Genomic DNA, 12,226 nt, shown 5'->3' on the forward strand with positions numbered 1-12,226 from the left:
TGTGCTTAACAATCATCGACATCTGGAGTTCATCCAGAAATTAGACCAACAAGACCTAAAGGCCAGATTCTCCTTCACACCTGCCAGATTTGCATAGACGTTGCTGTACGTAACGCTGCTGAAATCAAAGGTTTATACTGATATACATGAGGAAGAATCAGACCCATAGTTTTGCGTTCTAAATACTAGATACAAGCCTGATTAATATCTTGTTTAACATGGCCACTTCACCCTGCCATTCTCCTCCTTTTTATCACCTCTCTCACCACTGCAAACACACAGAGCAAACACTGGTATTTTTTAGAAAGCTGGATTGGGAATTGGAGAGACTGACTTGCACTATAGTATAGGGGAATAAAAATTGGGGATAAGAAAATGGAAAGACTATAAAGTGTATGAAACACACACTCTGACCATACACAGAAAGGGACTTCTTATGCATGGTCAAACCATGCACCCTATTTAAGAGGTATCCCATTTTCTGTTCAGATTTGTGTGTAATAAACCAAAGGAGACATCTGAAGGCATGCAATGCATAAATAGTACTTTATTAAAGCAAATATATTTCTATTTTATGAATAAATACAAATTATGTGCTAATCACCAGAAGAGTCTGGTTGTCGAGAAAAATATGTATTTCTTTTTACCTGTACACATCTGCAAAAAATAAAACATTTGCATAGATTTCACAGGGCTGCCCTTCTAAGCTGTCTGGAAGAGCCCTACAATACACAGCTCTTGAATATTATTTTGAATGCTTTGGTGTTTGTGCTAACTACAGTAAACAAGACAACATGAATTAAATAGTGAGTGCATTTATTCCAAACCACATTACCCTACTGGTATATTCTGCTTTCTACAGTTTGGACTAACACAAAATGGCCCATAAACAATAATGCCCTTTGCTCGAAACAAGAATGTTACAGTTTGAAAAATCTGCATGTTCCACCAAAAGCTTTGTCTAGCTGTCTTGTTTATATCTCCCAATTTTTCAATTAGAAAAATTCTGAAAGACATCTGCCACCTCAAGCCAGTTTCGGAAGCAGGTGAGCCCTCTTTCTCTGATCTGTTTTCTTCCCTTGTCAGTAATGACTTCTCCAGTTTGTTTCACAATCACCAGTTTGGGGATGGCTGTTATATTGTATTTCTTCTTCAAATCACTGGAAACAAAACACAAAGGTAAACATACCGTTAGAAACATTTCAGAAAGCCCTCCCCTATTTTTGAAGGAGTGGTCTATGCCAGTGTTTCCTAAACTTAAAAGAGTCATGTACCCTTTTCAGAGCTTTGGCCTTACTGGCGTACCCCCATCTTCCAGGGCTTAGCTCCTGATTTTTAGTAATTTATTTTCTGCTGCATACCCCTTGAAATCCTTTTGCATACCACCAGTGGCATGCGTACTGCACTTTGGGAAACACTGGTCTATGCAATCCAAACTGAACTCACACAAGTAGTGAGATTCTGCACTGGATCTTTCAGAGGCACAAACAGGTAGAGCTGAGAAGATGAAAGGGCTACGTCTACACTAGCCCAAAACTTCGAAATGGCCATTTGCATTTCGAAATGGCCATTTCAAAGTTTACTAATGAAGCATTGAAATACATATTCAGTGCCTCATTAGCATGCTGGCAGCCGCAGCACTTTGAAATTGCTGCGGCTTGCGGCCACGTGGCTTGCCCAGACGGGGCTCCTTTTCGAAAGGACCCCAGCAAGGCAGCTCGGCTGTTTAGGTCATTGACCTAAAGTTATATGTTATTGAAGAAGAATTATTGCACTGTTCTGGAAAGGGAAACAGCTGAGCTGGCTTTTATATTCAAATTCGGCACATTAACACATGGTTTAAATCGTGATGGGAACTTTCTGAGACACTATTGGGGCTCGTCTACATACTTGGCTCAATCTAATTCTTGACCTTCCCCCCCACTCTCTGATTTGCTCACCTTGATTATCTTTTTCTGATTTGTCCTCCTTGCTTACTGTTTTTGGTTCTCTGTGCCTTAAATATTGAGTCTGTTCTGGTCTGGCTATGGTCTGAAGAAGTGGGTCTGTCCCACGAACGCTCACCTAATAAACCATTGTGCTAGTCTTTAAAGTGCTACTTGACTGCTTTTTGTTTTGATAGTGTATAGACTAGTACGGCTTCCTCTCTGTTACAATAACCTGTGAGTAAGACTTGTTTCTCCTGTAAGCCTGAACTGTGTTTCGTCCTGCCAGGACACGTGGCCAGGCCATTTGGATCTTGTATTTTTCCTCTCACAAAGAACTCCCACCGTGGGCAGAGGGGATACAAAAAGTGGGAAACCAAACAATAAGGACAGGTGGCATAGACCAGTAGACCCAGCAACTTACTACTCAAGATGCTTGTGGAAAAATCTAACACTGAATGGGAGAAGGATTGGGCCTCAGCTCAGAGGTTGCCTAGCTTGTGAAAAAGGGATTAGAACAACTCTTAAGAATTTGCACCTAACTTTTTTCTGGGTAGATTAGTTGGTGTGTTTTGTTTTTCATTTGGCTGTTTTCACTTGCCATTGCTTTTCATTCTTAATAAAAAGCACCTGTACTATTGAACACAGTCAACAGCTATAACCTGGGATGGGAAGAAGCCAAGATGTGTCTCTCTCTCATTGACAAAGAAATTGTATCCTCCGAGCTTTCTCTATGTAAAACTTTCATAAAGAGTAGGATGGATTGATCTGGGTTTCTGTTCTCTGGGAGGCTGGTTTCCTGGGTGCTGACAAGTACCCATAGCTAAGCCTCCCAGAGCTGAACTAGTTCAGCATCTATGTTGCTCTGCTGAGGAGACAGTTATCCCAATTCTGTGCCTTTCCTGGGGGACAAGGGCGCCATTTATGGGAGAGTATAGAGGTCTATAGTCCCTGCCCCTGAAGTCTGAATCCCTGGATTTCATACTTGAGTTTGCCTAAAGAACATGCTCTAGCTCCAGAGACAGCTCTTACCTGCAACAGCGCTTAGAAAGTCAGCAATTCTTAGCACTCATTATGCTCTTTCACTAAGTGTGATGTGGCTGGAATCGCGGTGAGGATCTCACCTCAGGAGTTGTCTTTTAAATTCCTCATTGAAACAAGTTTCATAGTCGATCATAAAGAAAGGCTGTACTCTAACCACTACCTTAAAATTAACCCGAAATGACACTGTTGCTCAGCTTACACATGAATGTAAATTACACAAAGGCACAGGCTGATGGCAACTGACCAAACCTGAGGAAATTCAGATCTAGTTATTCTGGTGTCCTTTTAACAAACAAAAAGCAAACAAACAAACTGAAAACCACATTTTTAATATTTAGAGACAGATGCAGGGGTCCGCATGAATGTATGTGTTTTCAGACAGGTACCATTAAACTTCAGGAATAAACCTGGACTTGAGTGGGCATTTTCTGATGGGACGCACTAACAACCATAACGACTGTGGCTGCCTCTCAACCCAAATGAGGCTGAACATGCCAACCCCCTCATAAAATCAATACTGATTCCTTCCCCTGTGTAATTAACGTTGGTCCCCTCTTTTCCCTCAATACAGTCAGTGTTGGCTTGGCTCTTTCCTATTACTGGCACGCGACAAAACTTTGCTTTGTTTTCTTTAAAGGAATGGCAAGATGAAAGGGAGGGAACAGACTAGCCCAGGAGCCAATGGCTGTTTGTAGGGAGTGGGGAGGCAAGGCAAGTTGTGAGAACTGCAGAGCAGTGCAGGAACCCACTTTACTTTTGGGAACTTGGAAGTTCTGCAGAAATTGAGAGCAAGGGTTGGGTCCACCTTGCAGAAAGAGAGACAGGGACAGAGTTCGGAAGCCTGGAGAGACTAGATATGGAAGAGATATTGTGAAGATCCAAAGCTCCTCAACAGCCCCACAAATTTAAAATCACAAAAACTAAGACAAAGACTGCGTTAACTAGAAAACTTAACTTGAAACCAAGGTAACTGTAAGGTTGAAACTTATCGGGATACTACGGAACATCACAGTTAAAAAACATAGCTAAGCATCTGATATATGGCAGTGAACAGTTAAGTGAAGGGAAAGAAACTTTCAGGTACTTTCCCAGAGAGTACCATCACTTAGGTAACAGTATGCATGTAAGATGCCACTTTACATGCTCAAGGAAGAAACATTTCTGCCAGTACCTGCCTACCTTCTGTCTGCTGGACATGCTTATCATAGCTACACATTTCTAACCTCTGACACGAAATGAAAATGTACAACATTCCACAGATGTCAACTTTCCTCTCTCCTTGGTAAAATGAATACGTAAGATTTAAAACATGATAATCTAGGATGATTAGCTCACAGGGTACTTTGAAGTCCGTGACCTAGCTATTTACAGTGTACTGTGTTGAGGTATGTATGTGGTCTGCTTCTAGAGGATGGGGTCCCCAGCTCAAGCTGGGGAAGTAAATAAGGAAGAGAAAAATGAGATTTTCAACCTTTATAGAAAGGGAAGTTGGGACTGATTGGGATATCTACCCTGAACTTGGATATCAGTGTGCCATCAGAGGTAACAACCAATCATCAACCTTATTCTACACCTAATTTGCAAGAAACAACATCACTGATCATGAGAGAGACTGCAGATATGGTGTATTACTTGGCCTAAATAGCACACTTTCTGCAACAAACATGGGCTTTCAGCTGCTAAGAAGATATAATGTGCCATTTGGTCAATGATTCCAACCACTACAACAACTGTACAAACTTACAGCATGTACACTTGACTGGACTGCAGGCCGACAACACATTTTACTAAGTTGGCTTTAGCTGTTTCTGACGATGATTCATTACAAAAACTGCTTTTACTGTATAACATGTTTTACTCAACTATCTGCCTTTGTGTTTTCCAAAGTTTCTTCCATTATATCAAAGTCTTCAGCAGATACATCTGATTAAAATGAACTACAATGAAAAATGAGCTCAGTTTAATTCACTAAAAGCAAAAAGGACTTCACAGCCACTAGTTATTTTTCAGTTCTCCTAAAATATATAATTCGTGCATTCATGGAAAACACAATGTTAGTGGAAGCAATAGCATGCTATATACTACAATTCGTAAAGAGAAGAAGTTACTCACCTGTGTAGTAACGATGGTTCTTCAAGATGTGTCCCCGTGGGTGCTCCACCATAGGTATCGGGTTCGCCCCGGCGCCGCAGCTTGGAAAATCTTCAGCAGTCTCCATCGGGTCGCACATGCGCCGATGTGCGTCGGTCCTTTGCGCGCTTATGGTCACGTGCGCGATCCGGTTCCCGCCAGTTCCTGATCAACTGCTCTGGATGCCCCTAAAAAATACGAAAACAGAGCTCCGAAGTGGGGAGGAATGGGTGGGTAGCGGAGCACCCATGGGGACACATCTCGAAGAACCATCGTTACTACACAGGTGAGTAACTTCTCTTTCTTCTTCAAGTGCTCCCCGTAGGTGCTCCACCGTAGATGACTACCCAGCAGTAACCCCCACCAAAAAAGGAGGTGGGTACCTGATTTATGTGCAGCTTGCCCTTGAAAGGACTGCTGTCGACAGGCGTGTATCCTCATCAAACATCCGGTGCATGGTGTAGTGCTTGGCAAAAGTGTCGTAGGATGACCAAGTCGCCGCTCTGCAGATGTCTCTCAGCGCGATTCCCTTGAAGAAGGCTGTCGATGCCGCCATCGCTCTAGTGGAGTGAGCCCTGGGCAGAACTGGTAGAGGAGTCTAGCGAAGCTCATAGCACAGTCTTATGCATGACACAATGTGGCTTGAAATCCTTTGTGAAGATAGGCCTTCCCCTTTCGAGCTGGGTGCAAGGGACACCAGGAGTCTGTCCGTTTTCCGGAAAGGTTGAGTTCTATCTATGTAAAAGGCCAACGCCCTTCTCACATCTAATAAGTGTAGCCGTGCCTCTTTGCTTGAGTTGTGAGGCTTAGGATAAAACGAGGGTAGTACTATCGGTTCGTTAATGTGGAAGTCTGAAGAGACCTTTGGAAAGAAGGCTGGGTGTAATCGCAAGACCACCGCTTCCTTTGAGAACACTGCAGGGCGGTGTGGTCATTATTGCTGCAAGCTCACTCACCCGACGAGCTGACGTAATTGCAAGAAGGAAGGTTGTCTTCATGGTAAGTAACCGGAGGGGGACCGTGGCCAATGGCTCAAAGGGCGGTCCCGACAGCGTGTGGAGGACCAAGTCCAAACTCCATGACGGCGGTATCGGTTTCCGAGGGGGATACACATTTGTCAACCCCTTTAAGAAGCGTGTGACAACAGGATGGGCAAATATGGTTGATCCCTCCTCTTCGTGTCGAAAAGCTGATATAGCCGCGAGATGAACCTTTATTGAGGATAGAGAGAGCCCCTTTTGTTTGAGTTCTAGTAGGTAGTCCAGAATTGTGGTTATAGGGGTGTCCAGAGGCGTCAACTGCTTGGAAGAGCACCAGGAGGTAACTCGTGTCTGCTTGTGCTCGTAAGTCCTTCTGGTGGAAGTCCTCTGACTGCACTCCAGGACTTGCTTCACTCCCTCTGAACATGTACTCTCTAGGGCACTGAGCCATGGATTAGCCATGCCTGTAGGCGGAGTCCCTGCGCGTGCGGGTGCAGTATTGAGCCTCAAGCGTGTGTGAGAAGGTCCGGTACTGCTGGTAGGGAAAACAGCCAGTGATGTGCCATGCGTAGAAGCAGTGGGAACCATTGTTGTCGATCCCAGGTTGGAACTATGAGTATCATGCGTGCTCTCTCCCTTTTGGCTTTCTCCAAAACCTTGTGTATGAGTGCTGTGGGAGGGAACGCATAGAGTAGAGGGACCTTCCATGGGATCATGAAGGTGTCCCCCAAGGATCCCTGTCCTGTGCCCGCTCTGGAGCAGTACTGGGGAGATTTCTTGTTGTTGTGAGTGGCGAACAAATCGATTTGGGGAAACTCCCATTTGTGAAACACTCGGTGGAGCAGGTCGGAACGGATCTGCCACTTGTGCGTGGGTGCAAAGTGTCTGCTGAGTTGGTCCGCCTTTACGTTGTGGACACCCGGCAAGTATGAAGCTCTTAGGGTTATGTTGTTGGCAATGCACCAGTTCCACAACCGGACAGCCTCCGCACAGAGTGCACGAGATCTAGCCCCTCCTTGTAGGTTTATATAAAACATGGTGGAGGTGTTGTCGGTATTTACCCCAACTACTTTCCCGTGCAGGTAATTCCGAAAATGTCTGCACGCATTGAACACTGCTCTGAGCTCTAGTATGTTTATATGCAGTGTCTTCTCCACGGGGGACCATAAACCTTGAGTGGCTTTGTTGCCCATGTGCGCTCCCCATCCCATATGGGATGCATCTGTTGTGAGAAAAACGGTAATTTGTGGTTGGCGGAAAGGAACCCCCTACTAGTAGGTTCTTGGGGTTTGCCCACCATGCTAGTGACCTTCGCACCTCCGTTGTGGGTGATACCATCCTGTGAACGGTATGGGCTGATGGTTTGTACACGGTCGCCAGCCAATGCTGCAAGCCTCACATGTGCAGTCTGGCAGTTTGCACCACAAATGTGGTGGTGGCCATGTGCCCCAGTAACTGTAAGCATGTTAGGATTGGCACAGTGGGGCTGTATGTTGTTAGTTGTACTGGAGATTCGATGGCGCGAAAACAGGCATCGGGCAAGTATACCCTTGATGTGGCAGAGTCTATCCGGGCTCCTATAAATTCTATATTTTGTGTGGGCTCGGTTTTTGACTTTGAGAAGTTGATGATGAGGCCCAGGGAGGCAAATGTGCTTGTGGTGATGCGTATCATCTGCAAGACCTCCGTTTTGGAAGTTCCTTTCAGCAGGCAATCGTCCAAGTACGGAAAAATGAAGACGCCCTGTCTGTGCAGGTACGCTGACACAACCGCCAGGGTTTTGGTGAAAACTCTGGATGCCAAAGAGAGACCGAATGGAAGGACTCTGTATTGGAAATGATCTTTGCCTACTGTGAACCAGAGGAGATGCCTGTGCGCCGGATGAATTGTGATATGGAAATACGCATCCTGTAAGTCGAGGGCTGCAAACCAGTCTCCATCGTCTAGTGCCGTGATTATGGAAGCCATTGTAGTCATTTTGAAGCGTTGTTTGCGCAGATACTGGTTGAGGGCCCGTAAATCCAGGATGGGCCTCCAACCTCCTGTCGTCTTCTCTGTCAAGAAGTACCGGGAGTAGAAGCCTTTGCCTTGGAATTGTTCCGGTACTCTCTCCACCGCCCCTATCAACAAGAGGTGGGCCACCTCCTGTTTTAGTTTCATGTGGTGAGAGGGATCCCTGAGAAGGGGCGTGGTGGGAGGATTCGGTGGTGGTAACGATTGAAAACGGATTGTGTACCCCATGGCTATAATCTCCAACACCCATTTGTCCGTGGTGATGCTTTTCCATTGAGAGTAGAACGGCTTGAGTCGATGATGAAACATGTGTTGAGATTGGCACTGAGAGATGGTCTTGGGTTTTGCAATCGCCGACACACCCATCAAACCTGCTGTCTTATGTTTTGTCAGGAGGGGGCGCGGCCCTGCTGTGGTCGACGTTTAGGGGCCTTGTACTGTTGTGGCTGTTGTTGGCGCCCCTGATCGTACCTCCATTGAAAATGGGTGCGCTGTGGTTGATAACTATAACGCCATTGCTGAGGGTAGAACTTCTTTCTCCTGTATGGTGGGGTATATATACCCAGGGTCCTAAGTGTAGCTCTCGAGTCCTTACTAGAGTGTAGAACTGAGTCAGTTGATTCTGCAAATAATTTCAGTCTGTCAAAAGGAAGATCTGCGATTTTTACTTGCAGATCTTTGGGAATGCCCGACGTCTGGAGCCACGATTCTCTGCGCATTACCACCGCGGTGGCTGCGCAACAAGCTGCTGTGTCCACTACGTCTAAGGCAATCTGGACTCCTGCTCGTGAAGCTGTGTATCCTTCTTGGACGATTGCCTTGAGGACCAGCTTTTTATCCTCCGGGAGGAAGTCCATGAGGGAGGTAAGTTTAGAATAGTTGTCGAAATTGTGGTTCGACAAATGGGCAGCGTAGTTCGCCATCTGTAGCAGTAAGGTAGATGATGAATAAACCTTTCTGCCGAGGAGGTCCAACTTCTTTATATCCTTGTCTGATCCCCCGGATTTGAACTGGGACGTTTTGGCTCTGTGTTGGGAGGACTCAACCACTAGTGAATTAGGCTGTGGGTGACTGAACAGAAATTCCATGCCTTTGGCAGGGACAAAGTACTTCTTATCCGCCCTCTTGTTAGTAGGAGGGATGGAGGCTGGAGTCTGCCATATGTTAGTGGCTGACTCCATAATTGCATCGTCCAGTGGTATGGCTATCTTAGATGAAGCCGGAGGTCTGAGGTTTTTGAGGAGCTTATGGTGTTTCTCCTGTACCTCTGCCACTTGAATGTCTTGTGATTGAGCCACCCTTTTGAACAGTTCTTGAAATTGCTTTAGGTCATCTGGGGGAGAGATGTCTCCAGGAACGACAGCTTCGTCTGGGGAGGATGAGGAGGCATCGCTGTGATACCTCTCCTCCAAGTCCTCGGACTCCGGACTATGTTCATATGGTTGCACTTTTGAGGTTTCTAAATGAGGTTCCAAATCCTTTGAACCAGTCTCTGACTGTGAAACCTGTGGTGTTCCCCCAGGTTGAGGCTGTGTGCTGTGATGCTGACGAGGTGTTGATGGGGATCTACATTGGGATGCAGAACTCCTGTGTCGATGTCCCGTGTAATAATGATGGCCATAGCAACAAGGGCAAGGTCCCGGTGATGGGGACCTGAACCACGACCTGAAAGCGTAGGGATGATGTGAAGAATGACGTGACCATCGAGATGACACTGACATAGGCGGAGATCCTCTGCGATAATATTCATAGGGATCCCTGCTTGAAGTTGGTGAAAAATGTCCAAGTCCAGGAAATGGCTGTTGAAGAAATGGAGATGGAAGCCTGAGGCAGGCTGATGGAGTTGCTGCCTGCTGAATCTCTGGGGGAGAGCGAGGTGATAATGGCAGCGCAATTACCTCAGGGGAGGGGCTGCGATGCCGAGTCTTTGCTTTGGCTTTCCCCCGCTCGGGCGCCGCAGGTAGTCTGATCAGTGCCGGGGGGCTCGGCACCGTAGTCTGTGCCGTGCTGGGTTCTATTGCCCCCGGTGCCGCGGTCCTCGGTGCCGCTCGGGGAGTCTCGTCCGGCACCGTTGGGCTCCGTGCTGGCTGCTCTCGCTCCGGTGCCGTCGGAGCCGCAAGGCTCGGTGCCGCAGAAGCTGGTGCTGACCTTTCCGGTGCCTGCACGGCCCTTGGTGCCGCCTCCTTAAGAGCCAGAGGCCCCTGCACAGATACATGCGCTGCGGCCTTCCCAGCAGAAGAGGCCAGCGGGCCCGGGCCCCGTGTGCCACTCGTCCCGCTCATAGGAGGTAACTGGCAGGGATCGAGCTGGTGAAGTCTTTTTCTTCTTCTGCACAGAGGAGGTCAGAGAGGCCGCCTTCCTCTTGTGCAAACCTGAGGAGCCCTTCTTATGGGGCTTTTCCGATGTCGCAGGCTGAAGGGCCTTGTCAAAAAGGAACATTTTGAGCCTCATCTCCCTATCTTTTCGAGCTCTAGTTGTTAACTTAGAGCAATGAGAGCACTTCTGGGGGACATGGGCTTCCCTGAGGCATCGAATGCATTTACTGTGCCCATCTGAGGCAGGCATGGCCTCCCGGCACGACTCACACTTTTTAAAACCCAGAGAGGACATTGTTAATCTTTAAGTCTTTAAAGTTCTTAAGTGATAACAGGGCACTTAGCAGTCTATTAACGTGGCAATCGGCAACCGTTAACAGTTGAAGGTTTTCAAATAGCGGGCCCGCCCGAAGGCGGCCGCCTCGGTCGTTTTTCTCACTCTCTTCCCTTTAAAAACTATATACACGGTAAAACTAATATACTATAATAACTAAATAACAATTAACTATAACTACAACTATTATCAACTAATAAAACAGAGTTTATCAGTCTCAGGCGTTGGAGCCGGAGAGGATTCCGTCTGCAGCCGTTGGCGGTTGAGAATGAACTGGCGGGGACCGGATCGCGCACGTGACCGTAAGCGCACGAAGGACCGACGCACATCGGCGCATGCGCGACCCGACGGAGACTGCTGAAGATTTTCCGAGCTGCGGCGCCGGGGCGAACCCGACATCCACGGTGGAGCACCCACGGGGACCACTCGAAGAAGAACATGCAATTTCTCTCCAACTGGGAGAACAGGACTCATTACTCAAATAATACCTATCCATGTATCTGGTGGCAATCTTGCTAACCTTTATTAGCAGAGGTATATAAATAGGAGTTCGGCATTATTCTATTCTTACCACTCACTGCATGTTTCTAACAAGTTTAAGAACTGTCTACATTATTAAGCATTACAGATCTATCCTCCAGAGTATCACAAGTTAGGAGTCTGATTTTGTCCAGTAGGGCCTGGACCGGTGTTCCCTCGAATTTATATCCTTCTGCAGAATGAATTTTGTTATAGGCACCAATATGGAGGTGAAATGTCATACTCCATCTCCATATAGACGCACATAATAGAATTCATTCTGCATATGGATGGTCTGTGGCAGGGGTGGGAATGATGGCTCTGGCTGAATGTGCAAGCTCTGGGGTGGGGCTGGAGATAAGGGGGCCGAGGGAAGAGGGTGAGGGGGCTGGATGACAGGTTTGCAGTGTGGCAGGGGGCTCAGGACAGTGCAGAGTTTTGAGGCTGGGGGTATGGGCTCTGGGGTGGCAGAGGGGATGAGCGGTTTCACTTACAGGCTTCCCCCGGAGAAAAGTGCTGCCCCCCACAGTCCCGCCCTCACTCACCTCAGCCGCTGTGGCCGAGATAAGAGGCATCTCTCCTGCAGCCGCAGCCATGCCCCTGGCCACTGCAGCTCCGTGCTGTGACCAGAAGGGTTCCTCCCTGCCACAGGTGTGTCATCTCCATGCTGGGGTGACAGAAAGAAAGGTTACTCACCGTAGTAACGGTGGTTCTTCGAGATGTGTCCCCGTGGGTGCTCCACATTAGGTGTCGGGCTCGCCTGGCGCCGCAGATCGGATCTTCCAAGCAGTTTTTGCCGGACCGCGCATGCGCCGGTGCGCGCCGCTCCCTTGAGTGCTCCTGGCCACATGCGCGATCCGGTCCCCGCCAGTTCCTTGACCAACCGCCTCGGATGCTCCTGCAAAACACTAAACAGAGATCCGAAGTGGGGAGGATGGGCGGGTAGTGGAGCACCCACAGGGACAC

At 47.6% G+C, this 12,226-nt stretch overlaps 1 protein-coding gene across 1 annotated transcript in view; it reads right to left on the bottom strand.

The window, feature by feature from the left end:
• Positions 1-534: 534 nt before the first annotated feature.
• The window catches only part of NXNL2 (nucleoredoxin like 2), a 29,421-nt gene continuing 17,729 nt past the window's right edge, over positions 535-12,226 (bottom strand). The window contains exon 2 of the mRNA XM_074994159.1: positions 535-1,160. Coding sequence (XP_074850260.1) covers positions 992-1,160 — 169 coding nt within the window. The 3' untranslated portion in view covers positions 535-991. The remainder of the gene's footprint in view (positions 1,161-12,226) is intronic.

The sequence above is a fragment of the Carettochelys insculpta genome, chromosome 5 (genome assembly GCF_033958435.1).
Source record: "Carettochelys insculpta isolate YL-2023 chromosome 5, ASM3395843v1, whole genome shotgun sequence".
Lineage (NCBI taxonomy): Eukaryota > Metazoa > Chordata > Testudines > Carettochelyidae > Carettochelys > Carettochelys insculpta.